The following is a 13,495-nucleotide window of genomic DNA, read 5'->3' as shown; positions in this document are numbered from 1 at the left end:
ATACAAAAATTTGGAGCAATACAATAAGAAGTTTTGGGATCCATTGCTGCCCGTCACTTCTTATCGTCCGGTTTCTCTTCATGAGCAAGTGGAAAAGTATGTATATAGGCTGCCTAAAGGAATTAGGGATTTTGCATAAAATACATTCTCTAGCATGTCTCAGCTCATAGAGATTGTTGCTACAGCGGATGCTTGAGAAAAGGGGCAAATCTGAAAATCAGCCAAAAAAGAGGTCTAAACAGCAAAGAAAGGGCTGGAAATCACTTACACAACATAGGGAATCGATGGCTGCAGATAAATACTTTGTTTGTCAATAGGAGGGTCACATAGCTAAGGACTATCCCAACAAGAAGCAAGCTAAAAAATCAGAAAATCAGGAAGATCCCAAGGGGAAGAAGCCCAAAACATCACTTAGTTTGATACCAAATGTTGTTTGTTTAGTGATCAGCCCAATGATGATGCTACTAAGTTATGTAAAGCATAGGATAAAATCAAAGATCAATATACTTTGATTTTCTTTGATAACGAAGCAACACGAGCCAACTCCATCTCTTCAAATATAGCAATCCGTCTAAACATCAAAGAGGATGAGATTAAACCCATGGGGAACATCACCAAAATGAGAAATGAACTTAATGATTTAATTAAACTTCACAAAGATTTTTAATTAAAATGAAGCATAGTAACAGGGGACCGAGGGGACGGCAGCGTGGGACAAGGGGATGCAGTCCCAGGGATGGGACCAAGGGGGACATTCCGGAACGGACAGACGTCCCGTCTCCGAGTGGGGACGCCGGTGAGCCAAGCGGGGACGCGTTCCTGGAACGCATGTGTGTCAAAGACGGCCCAGGGAGCCGTTGGGCCATTTTTGAAAAAAAAAATTTGACTGTTTGGCTGCCAACGGCCATTTCCGCCGTGCTCTTGCCAATGTTTCCTATATAATGCTCCACTCTCAAGCTACACTCACACTCCAAGGCCAAGAGTCTCGACTTCTCAAGGCTCTTTCTCTCCCTCTCAAGTCTCAAGTCTCAAGGTTGAAGACCGGCGTGCTCAAGGCTCTTCCTCTCCCTCTCAAGTCTCAAGTCTCCACTCTCTCCTCCCTTGGGCCTCAAGCCTCAAGGCTCAAGGCTACCCTCTACATTGTACAAGCTCTCTCTCTCTCTCTCTCTCTCTCTCTCTCTCTTGGGCCTCAAGCCTCAAGGCTACCCTCTAAGGCTTAAGCTCTACTATCTACATACATTGTACAATGTACATGTATTATGCTACATGTTCATTGTTACTACATACTACATAGTACATAGACTATACTACTTAGTACTATAGTCTATAGTACATACTACATGCTCATTGCTCTACTATCTACTCTCTCTCCCTCTGAAGTCTCTAGAGTCTAGACTCTACTCTCCCTCCCTTGGGCCTCATAATTCATTGCTCAAGCCTCAACTTTCAAGGCTCCAGGAGTCAAGCCTCAAGGGCAAACTTCAAAGGCTACTTCTCATCAAACTTTCAAAGTTTCTATCATTTATGGCATCTTCATCGGCTTCCCCATCTACAAACCAACCCACATCTACCACGGCATCCACCTCTTCACAAAATGATAATCATGAAGAAACCACCGGCCCCACTCAAAGGAGAAGACCCGCGATACATCAATGGTCATGGTGGGATGAGGTCGATTGCCCTATGTATGGTTCAGGAGGCGGTGCTAGAGCATGGACATGCAAACTTTGTGGATACAAATGTAGTGGTGGTGCCAACAAGGTGCGAGCTCATCTCTTGAGCGAACCCGAGAATGAGATGAGATATTGCACAAAGGTGACCTCAGAGAAAAGACAAGAGCTTCTTGATAAGCTCGCAATCTATGAGGTGGCCGAAGCGGCAAGGCGATCTCCACAAGTGGCCATTGATCCCAATCTCATGGTGGGGTCATGAGGATGTCCTATGGAGGCTAGCGGTAACTTGGGTAGAGGTGTGCCATCACATACCTTCCCATCGACACCTTTTGCATGTGGCCCATCCGCATGGACCACCCCATCTTCTCATCCTCGCCAAAGTACCCTCAAGGAAAATTGAAATCCTCGCTTGAAAGAAGAGACGGACATGGCCGTGGCTCGTTTCTTCTTTCATGATCACATTGCTTTTCGTGCAGCTCGGTGAGTTTCTACTATCTAGTGTCAAGTGATAAATAATAAATTATTATGTTCATTTAACATTATTATTTATCATCGTATTAATTCTTAACATGCTCTCTTTGATTTATGAACATTGAATAGGTCTCCATACTTTAGAGCCATGGTTACGAAGATTGGGGAATCTGGTTCTTCCTATGTTCCCCCCTCTTCGGAAACCCTTCGCACCACCCTTCTCGAAAAGGAGAAGAGGAGTGTTGAGGCTGCTGCGCCAAATATGAAGGAGCTATGGGCCAATAATGGTGTCACACTTATGGTGGATGGATGGAGTGACACCCGCAAACGGTCTATTCATGGACTCACATGACGCCTTCGGCTCCGGAAAGTCCACCGATGTGCTTGCTCCGGAGTGGGCAACAACTTTAGAAACAATGGAAGCAAAGAATGTGGTGACCATTTGTGCAAATGGCGAACCGGCAAATCGAGCAGCAGGGAACATACTTCAAGCCACATATCCTCACATCACCGTCTCTTTTTGCATGGCCCATTGTCTTAACAATCTCATCAAAGACATTGGGGCCCTACCATGGATAGCTCTTGTCATGGATGAAGCCAACAAAATTGTCACCTTTGTCCTCAATCATGGGAGGATTCACCATGAGTTCACCAAGAGGCCAAACCTCTCTCTGCTCAAATATTCAAAGATATGGTTTGCTTTCAACTTTCTCATGTTAGGCCGCTTGTCCACATGTAGCGGGGCATTACGAGGACTCTTCCTTAATGATGAGTTTTCTAGCATGCCAGAGGCTTCCACAGCAAGGGGGCAAGAGTGCAAAGCACAAGCAAATGACATGGCATGGTGGGAAAGTGTAAAGCGCATTGACACCATGATCAAATCAATCATGGACCTCTTGAGGATTGTCGATGGCATGTTGCCATGCATCGGCAAGGTATATGAGGCCATGGATCGGATGATAGAGCGCCTCAAGGTTTATGTTCCTGATGAGGACTACGATGAGATCAAATCCATGTGTGTGACAAGGTGGGATGCCTACTACTCCCCTCTCCATGCAGCAGCCTACATGGTGGATCCCGAATTTCAAGGTTGCAAGCAGGAAAAGGACAGAGAGGTTAGCAATGGCTTCAGGATTAACTTGGATCGTCTAGTGCCAGACGTAGGTATCAGGCACAAAAACAGAGATCAATTGCAATTATATCGTGAGAAGAGGGGTAGTTATGGATTACCAAATGCACATATGGATCGCTTCAAGATCGGCTCAACACTTTGGTGGGAGGATTATGGTGCAGATGGTCCAAAGTTGCAGCGATTTGCCATCCGCATTCTCTCACAGTGTTGTAGCTCCAGTTGCTTGGAGCAACTTTGGTCAGTGTATAGCCACATCGCCTCTAAGAAGAGGAACCGCCTTGGAGTGCACCGTGCCAATGATTTGGTCTTTGCGAACGCTTTGCAAAGGCATGGTGAAGAAAGCAGACTCATTCACAGAATGGGAGCAAGCACAACAGGATCTAGAGGTTGATCCACTTCACACAGTTGAGATTTTGGAGGACCTTGAGGGCATAGGTGAGGAGAACCCACAGGTTGTCGAGGACTTCACATAGTCCGTGGAGATTCCGCTTCATCCCACTGTCCAATCCACTACTTAGTCTCGACCCTCGACTCTCTAGAGCACTCTAGACTCTTGAGTCTTACGATTTACCCTCATACTTAGCATTTGCCATTATGTCATGTGGCATTTTAACATTTTGTATTTATTTTTGGCTTTAGTGTTACCTCCCATCTTCTATGTACATTTATCATGTGGAGTTCCTCCTCCATTAGAATCTTATCCAAGTATGGGTGAAGCAAATTATACCACTTGCGTAAGAAATTGGACTCAGATTCAATGAGTCATTGGAGTTCAGAAAGCTCTTGTGATGGCATGGAAATTTTATTTTTGTGATAGGATGTGATCAAGCATTGGATTGCGGACTTTTCTCGCAAAATTTCATTATCAATAATCTTTTTTGCAATGGTGGAAGTATTAATAAAAATAAATTTGTATTCTTCCCAATAACACGGCAAAGGAACATACCTCGGTTGCTATGAGTTCGCGTCAAGTAGGCCTAGGTCTAAACATTCATAACTTCTAGCAAACAATGTGAAAGTTGAATCCTGTCTTTGGATGCATGTAGCCAAGTCCTCCCTATGTCCATGGCCATATTGGATGCCACTTCAGGAATGGATCTTCATGGCTGTGGTGGCTTAATGTGTGCTGGTGGCTTGGGTTTAGTTGAACATGACAAGTTGATGCGGGGTACTTCCACTTGAAGATTCTCAATGGGTGTGCGGCAGGCTTGGATTGTGAGGTTTGCAATTCAATTGACACTTTCTTGTCGCGTTTTGTGTAGTTTGAGCCTTGGCTCTTGACTTTTGAGTGACTAGTGGTCATGAGTCTTTTGGATTTCCTAATATGATGCTCTATTTTCTTCTATTTGGTGCAAATGTGTCCTTCAAATGTTCCTCTCTTAGAGTAGATTAAGTGTAATCTTAAAATACTAAAAAAAACTACTTTTTAATTGTCGTTTCTTCCCCCGTCCCCGGAACGGTCATTTACCCAACCCCGTTCCCGTTCCCTGTCCCCGTTCCCGTTCCCCGTCCCATGTTACTATGAATGAAGTTTAATTCTGGTACCACTAGCTCTTAGCATGGTGACATTGCATTGGCAATGAAGGATTTGACACTCAAACATGTGGTGGATAAGTGTGCGGGCCATGTGGTACATGGCCAAGGCTAAAAGAACAAGGTGCAACGTGAAACTTTCATTAAATTGAAAGTTTTCACTTTAGAATCGAGTTACATTGAAAGTTTCGCCCGATAGCAACTCACTTAAGGCACTTAAGTTATTAAGCAAGCCCTGAACTAAAGTTTCACCCAATGAGCAACTCACTAATAATTAATGACTAAGTCATTAATTAATGACTAAGTCATTAATTAGCCCTTAATCAAAAAAATCATATGGTTAAAGAGCAACTAGTTACTCATTTGAAAAGCTTATCTTGGCTATTAGGGGCTTCTTCTCTCTCATTTGGAAAAACCCAAGTTTGGAGGCAGCCACTCTTTTCTTTCTTGTTGCAAAAAATTGCAGATTTCAGCCATGGAATGAGCTTACAACATAGATGGTGTATAAACAACAACCAACTTTTCTCCTCTTAGCATGGGGATTCCATTGGACAGCCTCGTAACTCCATATATAACAAGGTATGCTGTTGTTTTTTAGCTAAATGTTAAAAAAACAGGTTATGAAAGCACTATAGAGTGAGATTATTTCTTCTTCTTTAAGATCTCAAGCCTAGTACACTTTCTAAAAAAAGAATGTCACATTCTCACAATTTCATCACAAGAAACCCCCCTTATTTGTGAGAGAAACAGTGTGGGACTGCATGGGGACTATGCAAGAGAGTTATCTCAACAAATGCTCTATAAAATTGGATTCAAATCCTTGCTATCATTTTGAGGATTTACTGAAGTGTTCATTCACAGTTTTGAACACTTTACAACTGCTTGAAGGCCAACAGTGAACCCATTTGTAACCAATTTTGAGCGTATTTCAGTAATCTTAAAAAATGCCGAAAGAGATACCAAGCTTTAAGACCAACAAGTATCAATGTGTGGTGCAAGAGCACTCTAGCTCAAATTGTGTGTGGAGTTTTCTTGCTGAATTTACTCTAAAGCTGAATTGAGTGTTTACTAAAATGTGGTTTACTACCCTTTGGGCTTCCAAAGGCCAATTTTAGGGAAAGTTTGTATGGCATACAAGGGCCATGCAAAGCCTATCACACCGCTCATTGGAAATCTCGTTTGCACAATCAAGGATATGTGGACAGCGAAGAGTTCTTTATTGCTCCACTTGAGGATTGTGATGTCTTGCTTGATATGCTTTGGTGTCATCATATGCATGCAATGATTGATTCACATGCTAAGTGATCACTATTCACCATAAGGACAAGACCCATACTTTGGATGTGAAGTTGAAAGGAAAAATCTGTCCCCACTGTATCAGTTGTTTGCTATTTCTAAAGTAATGAAAAATCACCTTTCAGCATACTTAGTTAGATTGATAATGAGAATGTTGGAAACATGTCAAAGTTAGAAAAGTATCGCATTTCATTTCGAAAAATATATGCCAATTGCTTCTATCAATCACTTTTAGGGTAGCTACCGCCTAAAAGGCCAGAAGATCATGGCATAGATCTTATCCTTGGAAGTAGCCCACCTAATTAGCCACCCTACAAGGTCAGTCCAACCTAGCAAGAGATTATAAGCCAAGTGAATGAGCTATTAGGAAAATGGTTGATTCAGCCCAACTCTTCACAGTTTTGCTCTCTAGTGCTTTTGGTGCAAAAAAAAAGATGGTTCATGGCGTATTTGCATTGACTATCGTACTTTGAATAAAATCACGATAAAGAATCGGATCCTAATCCCTCAATTCAATGATATTACGGAAAGATTGCAAGAAGCAACTATATTCAGCCGTATAGATTTGAAAAGCGAGTATCATCAAATACGCATTAGACTAGAGGATATGCCTAAGACATCTTTTGAGTTTGAGTTTTTTGCTATGCCTTTTGGACTTACGAATGCTCCTACCACTTTTAATTCAATAATGGATCACATCTTTTAGCCACGTAAGGGATTTTTGAGCATCTTCTTTAATGACATGATTGTCTACTCAAAGAATGTTTCAATCTTGGTCGTACATGTTGTGTTTCCTCAATGCAAACCCTAGCATATCTTCACATGGTATCATAGCCAGTGCATCTTGCATAGATTGTGGAGGCTAGTCTTTATGCAAGACACATATGTGACTAGATTCTGACTCATAATGTCTCATGCACCTTTTTCTAGGGATCCCATAATGCCCTATCGGACTTCTCTATCATTGGAGACTCTAAGAAGGTATTATGGGCTCGAGGAAGAGGTAGATACACCTTCACCTTTACCATCTTCTTCTTCACATTTTGGTCATCCTACAGATGAGGAGTTTGAGGAGTACTTGCGCATCATGTACAATTCGATTTACACCCCCCCCAACAAGTGCTACTACTACATCTAGACCAATTGGTGAGACAGGTCATCTCTCTAATCTAGGAGGAACCACGACATTTGGCATGTTCGGTGATCCATCTCCATCTCCTCAGCCAGGCCTTTTGTCAGATTCGTATAACCCTTTTGAGTCGTGTGAGCCAAAACCCTCTCTTGTTTCTTCTTTTGTTGTGCAAGATCCGGATGGTTTTTCAATATGTTAACTTTAACACAAGGGGCTCTCAAAGCAAACACCCTTCATCGGTATATCTCTACCATTTGTCTTATTTGAGCAAGTAAATCACACTTCTCAACTCCCTTCCATCCCACCATTATCTTCTCCACATTCTAATCTACTCAGATCTTTCTTCCAAACCCTAAGATTACACTCCACTTCCGCTCAAAGCACTCTAGGGATTGGATCTTCAATCACTGCTCCTAGCAATTTCTCATTCTCCACCCTCCATTCACTCCACCTCTTGATACATCATTAGGGGGAATGCCACCCTTTAACATTGTATCTTTCCCATACCTCCACTTTACCATATCCACTCTGAGACGACTGTGATAGGCATTCCCCTCACTATCCCTGGACACTCACAACCCCTCCACATGACCTTTCAGACGCAAAGATATCAATCCTCAACTTATGGACTATCGTCACACATCCCTTGGGTTACTCCTACGCAAAGATTTCCATTCTCTCAAGTTGCCTATACAAATACTTTCATTTTATCTAGCACATTATCTCACTACCTAGATTGCCGACCTTCTACGAGTTCGAGTGCTAGTTCTTGTAATACCCAAGGCTACACAATCAAGTCCACAAGAAAGCCTCCACACAGCCTTACTCTAAGATGTGAGGATTGGTCATCTCTTCTTCGGGAGGAAAAACTAACAATGACAAGAATTTGCAAGATGTGAAGGCAAGCCAAAACAAGGATAGCACCCCTTCCTCTGACGGAACCAAAGACACACGACCCCTTTAGCAGTAAATTCCTAAGAAGAATAGATTTTGCACACACTACCAGAGGTCAGGTCATGTGGACAAGGAGTGCCATGCCAAGTCCCAAGGTCTTCCACTTAGAAAACCATAGTAGATTACTACGATTGCCTCCACTCTAGTTGGCCAGTCAAGTGGGGCTACGCCTTTGGTTGCTACACCATCTGCACCAGTGGCTACTGGACATGTGGCACGCAGACAACCTCAACAACTTATATCTTTTACTGCTCCTGAAGGATTAGCTGATCGGTCTACTAGTGGCTCACCTATTACACTTTACACATCTATTCCTAGGGCATCCATTGCACCTTCTAGAACCACTTCTCCACCTTGATATACGCAATGATGACCACACACTTACCCTTTCCCTTTTTAGACTTCCAAAATAAATAAACATGTAAATAGCTCATGTATAATATGGACTGAGTCAAGTTGCAACATCATGATTCTCATTCCAAAATAAACTAACAAAATGTCATAATCCAAAATAAATCATAATATATCATAAATAACTTGTAAATGAGACTAAAGTCGTATCGTATAATAATCAACTCTCAAGACAAGAATAGAATCTAGATACTAGATTAGTAAAGTCCAATAACTAAACAAAATCCCATAAAAGTAATTCTATCATCCATAATCTTGAGTCCTCATGAATCATTACTCATCATCATGATCATGTTCAACATCGCCCAGTAGTTTTTGTCAGAGAACTGATGTTTTTGGGTCCCCTCTCCCACAAAAAAAACCCACATTTTTACTATCAGAAATGTTTCTTACTTTAAAAAACATTTCATAAGTTTCAAACTCAAAGAAACTCATTTCTTTGCTACTATGATCTTGATTTTGAGTTTTCTTACCTTGCCCTTGTCACTCATTTTGAGAAGAAATAATGAGAGCCCTCTCCACAAATGATGCACTATGAAACTAGTTGACCAAGCAAGCGTAACACAGCTAGCTGACACTCAAATTCGTAAAGCTAGGTGCGGTAGGTTGTGAGATCACCTGTTGCACAAAAGTGAAGTATTTTCTAGACAGCTTATTCAAGTACAAACTAACTTGGTTATCAGAGGATTTAGGAGCCCCTGTATTGGAGAATTGAGCAAGAAGTCACCGATACTTAGCCAACTCAACCTTAAGGTCATCCCAATCAGTGATTTTAAAATTTTGAAGCTCATGGTCGAGGTTTATATAGCCACATAGTAATCAGTCAAGTGTTCCCAACACTCAAAAGTGTTGGAATTGTGAGTGAAATTCTAGAACTAGACCGTAACTCAACTGTAGTGGAGGTATTTCCGACCTTCCACAAGCAGACAACCTTTGGTGGAACTAGACACGGATCTGGTTGGGGTTCCAACCCCTAGACAAGGTCCCACAAGTTCTAAGAATCAAGCACGTGTCTCATCAAATATTGACCAAGGGATATAGTTGGACTCGTTAAAATGAGTTTTATCAGTTAAAGCATACTTGGTTAATGAGAACAATGAATTGTGATGTGTCTAAAAAGAAGGATAAGAGGGATAGGAAGGAACCTTAAACACAGACATATCTAATAAAAACATCATAAGGACTCCATTTCTATGACATTTTATATTGACCATCCATTGCCATTATCAACCTCTAAAACTATAGTCAATCGAATAACTACAACCTGAGTAATTTTCTATCATGCCTATAAACAATTTAAGGCCTATATTCATCTATCCTCAAATAGTTATTCAGCTAAGGACGGTGTTGCATGTAAATCTTCTTCAAAAAACCATATTGAATGCATTATGAACAAGCATCACTTCCAGAGCAAAGTCATTATCAACTATGAGAGGATCCTCAATATCATCAAACGATTACATGATCAGCCAGGTAAACATAGCCACCCTTACACAAATTCAAGCACTTCCAATAATGCAAAGTTGCTTTCTCATGAAAACTCCCTATAAATAGATTGTGCCACCGTACAATTCCATTGAAATTACAATTCTTATCTCTTTACTTCTATGGGCAAGGACATAGAAATACCAACTCTGCACTGCAGACAATGCGTAATCAACAAGATCTTGAGAGAGATTCCGACTTAGCAGCTTCTTCTTCAATTGAAAAGCTGTATAAGGTCTGCAAGGGAAGAGGGAAGTATTAGTGTGTTTCCTTATGGCCCCCCAAAAAAGAAAAGGTGTATGCACTGGCATATACAAAGTTTATATGCATTCATGCATTGCTCACTAGAGCGCCTCTCTTCATTGGTGCAGCCCAGAAAAGGATAGCTGATAAATAGATAAGAGTTAATGAAACATGCACCTCATAGCAAGGTACCGAAGTGCATGGTTTTTTGCAATCTCTTGGGCTGTACTACTGGCCCCTTCTACTTTAGTAAAAGTGGATAATTGAGCTGGATATGCTCTATGAGAAAATTTACTTTCCCCCTTGATTTCATCTTCTAAAGATGTACCCTCGTCTGAATCCTCAATTTTCAAATCCTCATCCGATGGATCGTCATCATTTCTTAGATAGGAGTCATCGGCTTGAGAGAAAAGCCGAACACCAGTACCATAGATGCCTGTTGATTGTTTGCTCAAACCTGAGATATTCCCTGTCTTTGCAGATGCTATTTGTGCCCCTGCAACAAATCTCTCCGTAACTTCACCAGATGATATAACACCCGTAGCTTTTTCCCTCAACATAGTGTTCTCTTCATCCTTCTTGACAGAGCAGGAACCTCCAGTATCATTACTCCGCAACTTCCTGGGCAATCCACTTGATGAGGCAGTGGACTGTGCATCATTGGCATGACACTTCCCCTTCATTGAAGTAACCAGTCCATGTGACATAATGTCAGAATCTCCTGAGTTTCGTGTCCCAGACCTCGCACTGATGGTTGCACTTTCACAACCATTTTCTGAGTTGTCATAGTTCCAAAAATGCTGCTGGCTCTCAGGGCAGACGCTCCTGCGCTGCTGTCTCGAAAATTTGGATGATGACTGGTGCACTGCATCTGAAATCCATGGCTGACGAGAATCTTGCTGCCAGGTAGTTTCCGCCTTAGACAATTCCTCATCGCAACGCCCTGTACGACCACGATCACAGGACTCGCTTTGCTTCTTGATGGGAACCGAACCAATACTTTTAGGTATGTAGCGCTGCGGACCAGAAGAACTGGAGAAACTGCAGGATGGAGGCCTGCAGATATGGCCAATCCTACAGTGTCCTAGCATCATACACTGTCAGCCATCAGTACCTGAACGAGGAGTTTCAATATGCGCAATGCTTCGACCCAGACAAGCAACCAAGCTTACCGTGGATTAAGAAAACGTAAGCCGAGCTGCTTCTGCATACTGCCGAAGTGTTTACAAAACCATTTTAGTGGGTTTTATTCGAGTCTTGTATGAAGCGTCAGGTGTGTCTAGTAAGCATATGTCAGCTATTTTATGGTTTTTGTAGTGGGGCATTGGGCAAATTCGAGAATAGGAGAGGGGTACTCCGGTAGTGAGTTGAGGGTTTTTCTAATTTACCCACCACCCTTGGTTATGTGAGTCTATAAAGAGATCCAATACCAGTTTTTAGAATACATATTTTGTTTGACACGACTCTTGAATTGCTTTATGCCCAAGGGGGGACCATTGCAACTACATGCTTGTAGTGATTCAGATTGGGCTGGTGATTTTAGTTCATATCACTCTATGAGTGACTCTACGAGTGGAAATTGTTTCTTTCCTGGCTCTTCTTGCATCTCCTTGCTTAGCAAAGCAACTTTCACTACCATAGTTGAATGTGTATAGCTGAGACATTTGTTGGTTGATCTTAATGTATCTGTCAGCTTGCTTCTTTGTTTACTGACAATCAAAGTGCCATTGTAGTGGCACGAAACCCAATGTTTCATGCACACACAAAACACATAGAGATCCACTAACATGCTTTGTGGCAAGAGTGAAATTCACATGGTGTAATTTGATCTATTTTCTAAAACCCAAACTCCAACCAATACCAAGTATATACGTGAGGTAAGGGGAAACAATCCACTTCATAGGGTGCATCATGACAATTCAATAGTCTGTCCTAGTGTTTGACTTTGTTCAATCTCCTTAATGGCAAAGCCTTATAAGGTGAATCGTGATCGAGTAAAAGACCTGACATATTATGGGCTTTTGGGTGGCTCGGACTCGAAAGTGCTAATATTTACCTAACATGCCCCATCTACTAAGCTCTAGAGGTCCATCATTCACACTTTGAAAGGTTGTTGGGATCCATTGTGGAGTGACTCACCATCAAACAAGTAGTCCAACTTAGGCATTTCCCACTATGAGTATCCTCTTTCAGTCTCTAGTTTGCAATCCTCATTAAAGATAAGCTTGTTAGCAAGATGACAAAAGAGTTGATCATCAATGAACTATTGGATGGAGGATAGGGCAACAACAAAAGAAGACAAAGATGAAGAAGCAAAGAGAGCCTATGTCCTTGAGAGTTGTAACAGAAGCAAGCAATTAACTCTTGTGCCTCGCATACACACACACACACACACACACACACACACCCTAACATTCTCTAGTAACCAAATATAATGCACTAGGGAACTCTTGGATTAACCATGAGTGACAATTTTATAATTAACCTCTTGTAAAAAGATTGGCAATACAATGCATATGGTTGAAATCTTGATTCAATTTAAATTCTTTCTTGGATGTTCCAAACCTTGGTCTCACTTTGAACCGTGGATTGGATATGTGGCTTCATTGTCTATGTGAAGAAGGCATAGCTATTGTTGTTGAGAAAATTTACCTCTCTAACACTAAAAGCAACTTCCTCTCTCTCTCTCTCTAAGACATTGATATTAAATGGGCCTATCACTATGGCTTCATTTGAATCTAGCAAATGTGCATCCGCACATGGGGTTTGCATAGTTGTTAAGGCTCCAAGGCCTTATGAAGAAAATTCAGAAGTGAAGTCACTCTATGGGGTATGCAATTACCTCCATCCATTAAGTGTTCTATTATGAGATCACATGCCACCACTCAAAACGCAAGAATAGTACAACGCTCTAGTTTGATCATGTCTTTGGTACATGATGCACATTATTGATACATTCAATTCAGGCATTAAGTCACTCCATGGGTCAATGCTACAGTTCTTCAAATGGATGGCAATTAAGCACATGAAGCAATTAAGGTAGCTTGGTGTTTGACTACTATAGAGAATTTGTTATCATCGCTACCAAGAATCTCATGATTTTCAAAAGCTGTGCCAACTTTTTTAACAATAGGAAGGGAGAAGCTATCAAACTCATTGAAAGAA

At 41.6% G+C, this 13,495-nt stretch overlaps 1 protein-coding gene and 1 pseudogene across 2 annotated transcripts in view; one reads left to right on the top strand and one right to left on the bottom strand.

The window, feature by feature from the left end:
- The window catches only part of LOC148016265 (regulatory protein RecX family protein), a 33,110-nt gene extending 21,491 nt beyond the window's left edge, over positions 1 to 11,619 (bottom strand). The window contains exons 1-3 of one of the 2 annotated variants that reach the window (XM_087664358.1): positions 11,503 to 11,619; positions 10,508 to 11,404; positions 10,232 to 10,324 (exon numbers count right to left, since the gene is read on the bottom strand). In XM_087664358.1, the coding sequence (XP_087520484.1) occupies positions 10,232 to 10,324; positions 10,508 to 11,404; positions 11,503 to 11,540 (1,028 nt within the window). In that variant the 5' untranslated portion in view covers positions 11,541 to 11,619. Of the gene's footprint in view, positions 1 to 10,231; positions 10,325 to 10,507; positions 11,428 to 11,502 lie in introns of both variants that reach the window. The other variant, XM_087664359.1, reaches the window with a different exon arrangement.
- Positions 1,525 to 3,749, top strand: LOC148016266 (uncharacterized; annotated as a pseudogene).
- Positions 11,620 to 13,495: the final 1,876 nt, after the last annotated feature.

The sequence above is a fragment of the Lygodium microphyllum genome, chromosome 23 (genome assembly GCF_053477565.2).
Source record: "Lygodium microphyllum isolate KBCC chromosome 23, Lygodium_microphyllum_v1.1.10, whole genome shotgun sequence".
Classification (NCBI taxonomy): Eukaryota; Viridiplantae; Streptophyta; class Polypodiopsida; order Schizaeales; family Lygodiaceae; genus Lygodium; species Lygodium microphyllum.
The sequence above is the reverse complement of the archived record's forward strand: the minus strand, read 5'-3'. Positions and strand labels throughout refer to the sequence as shown.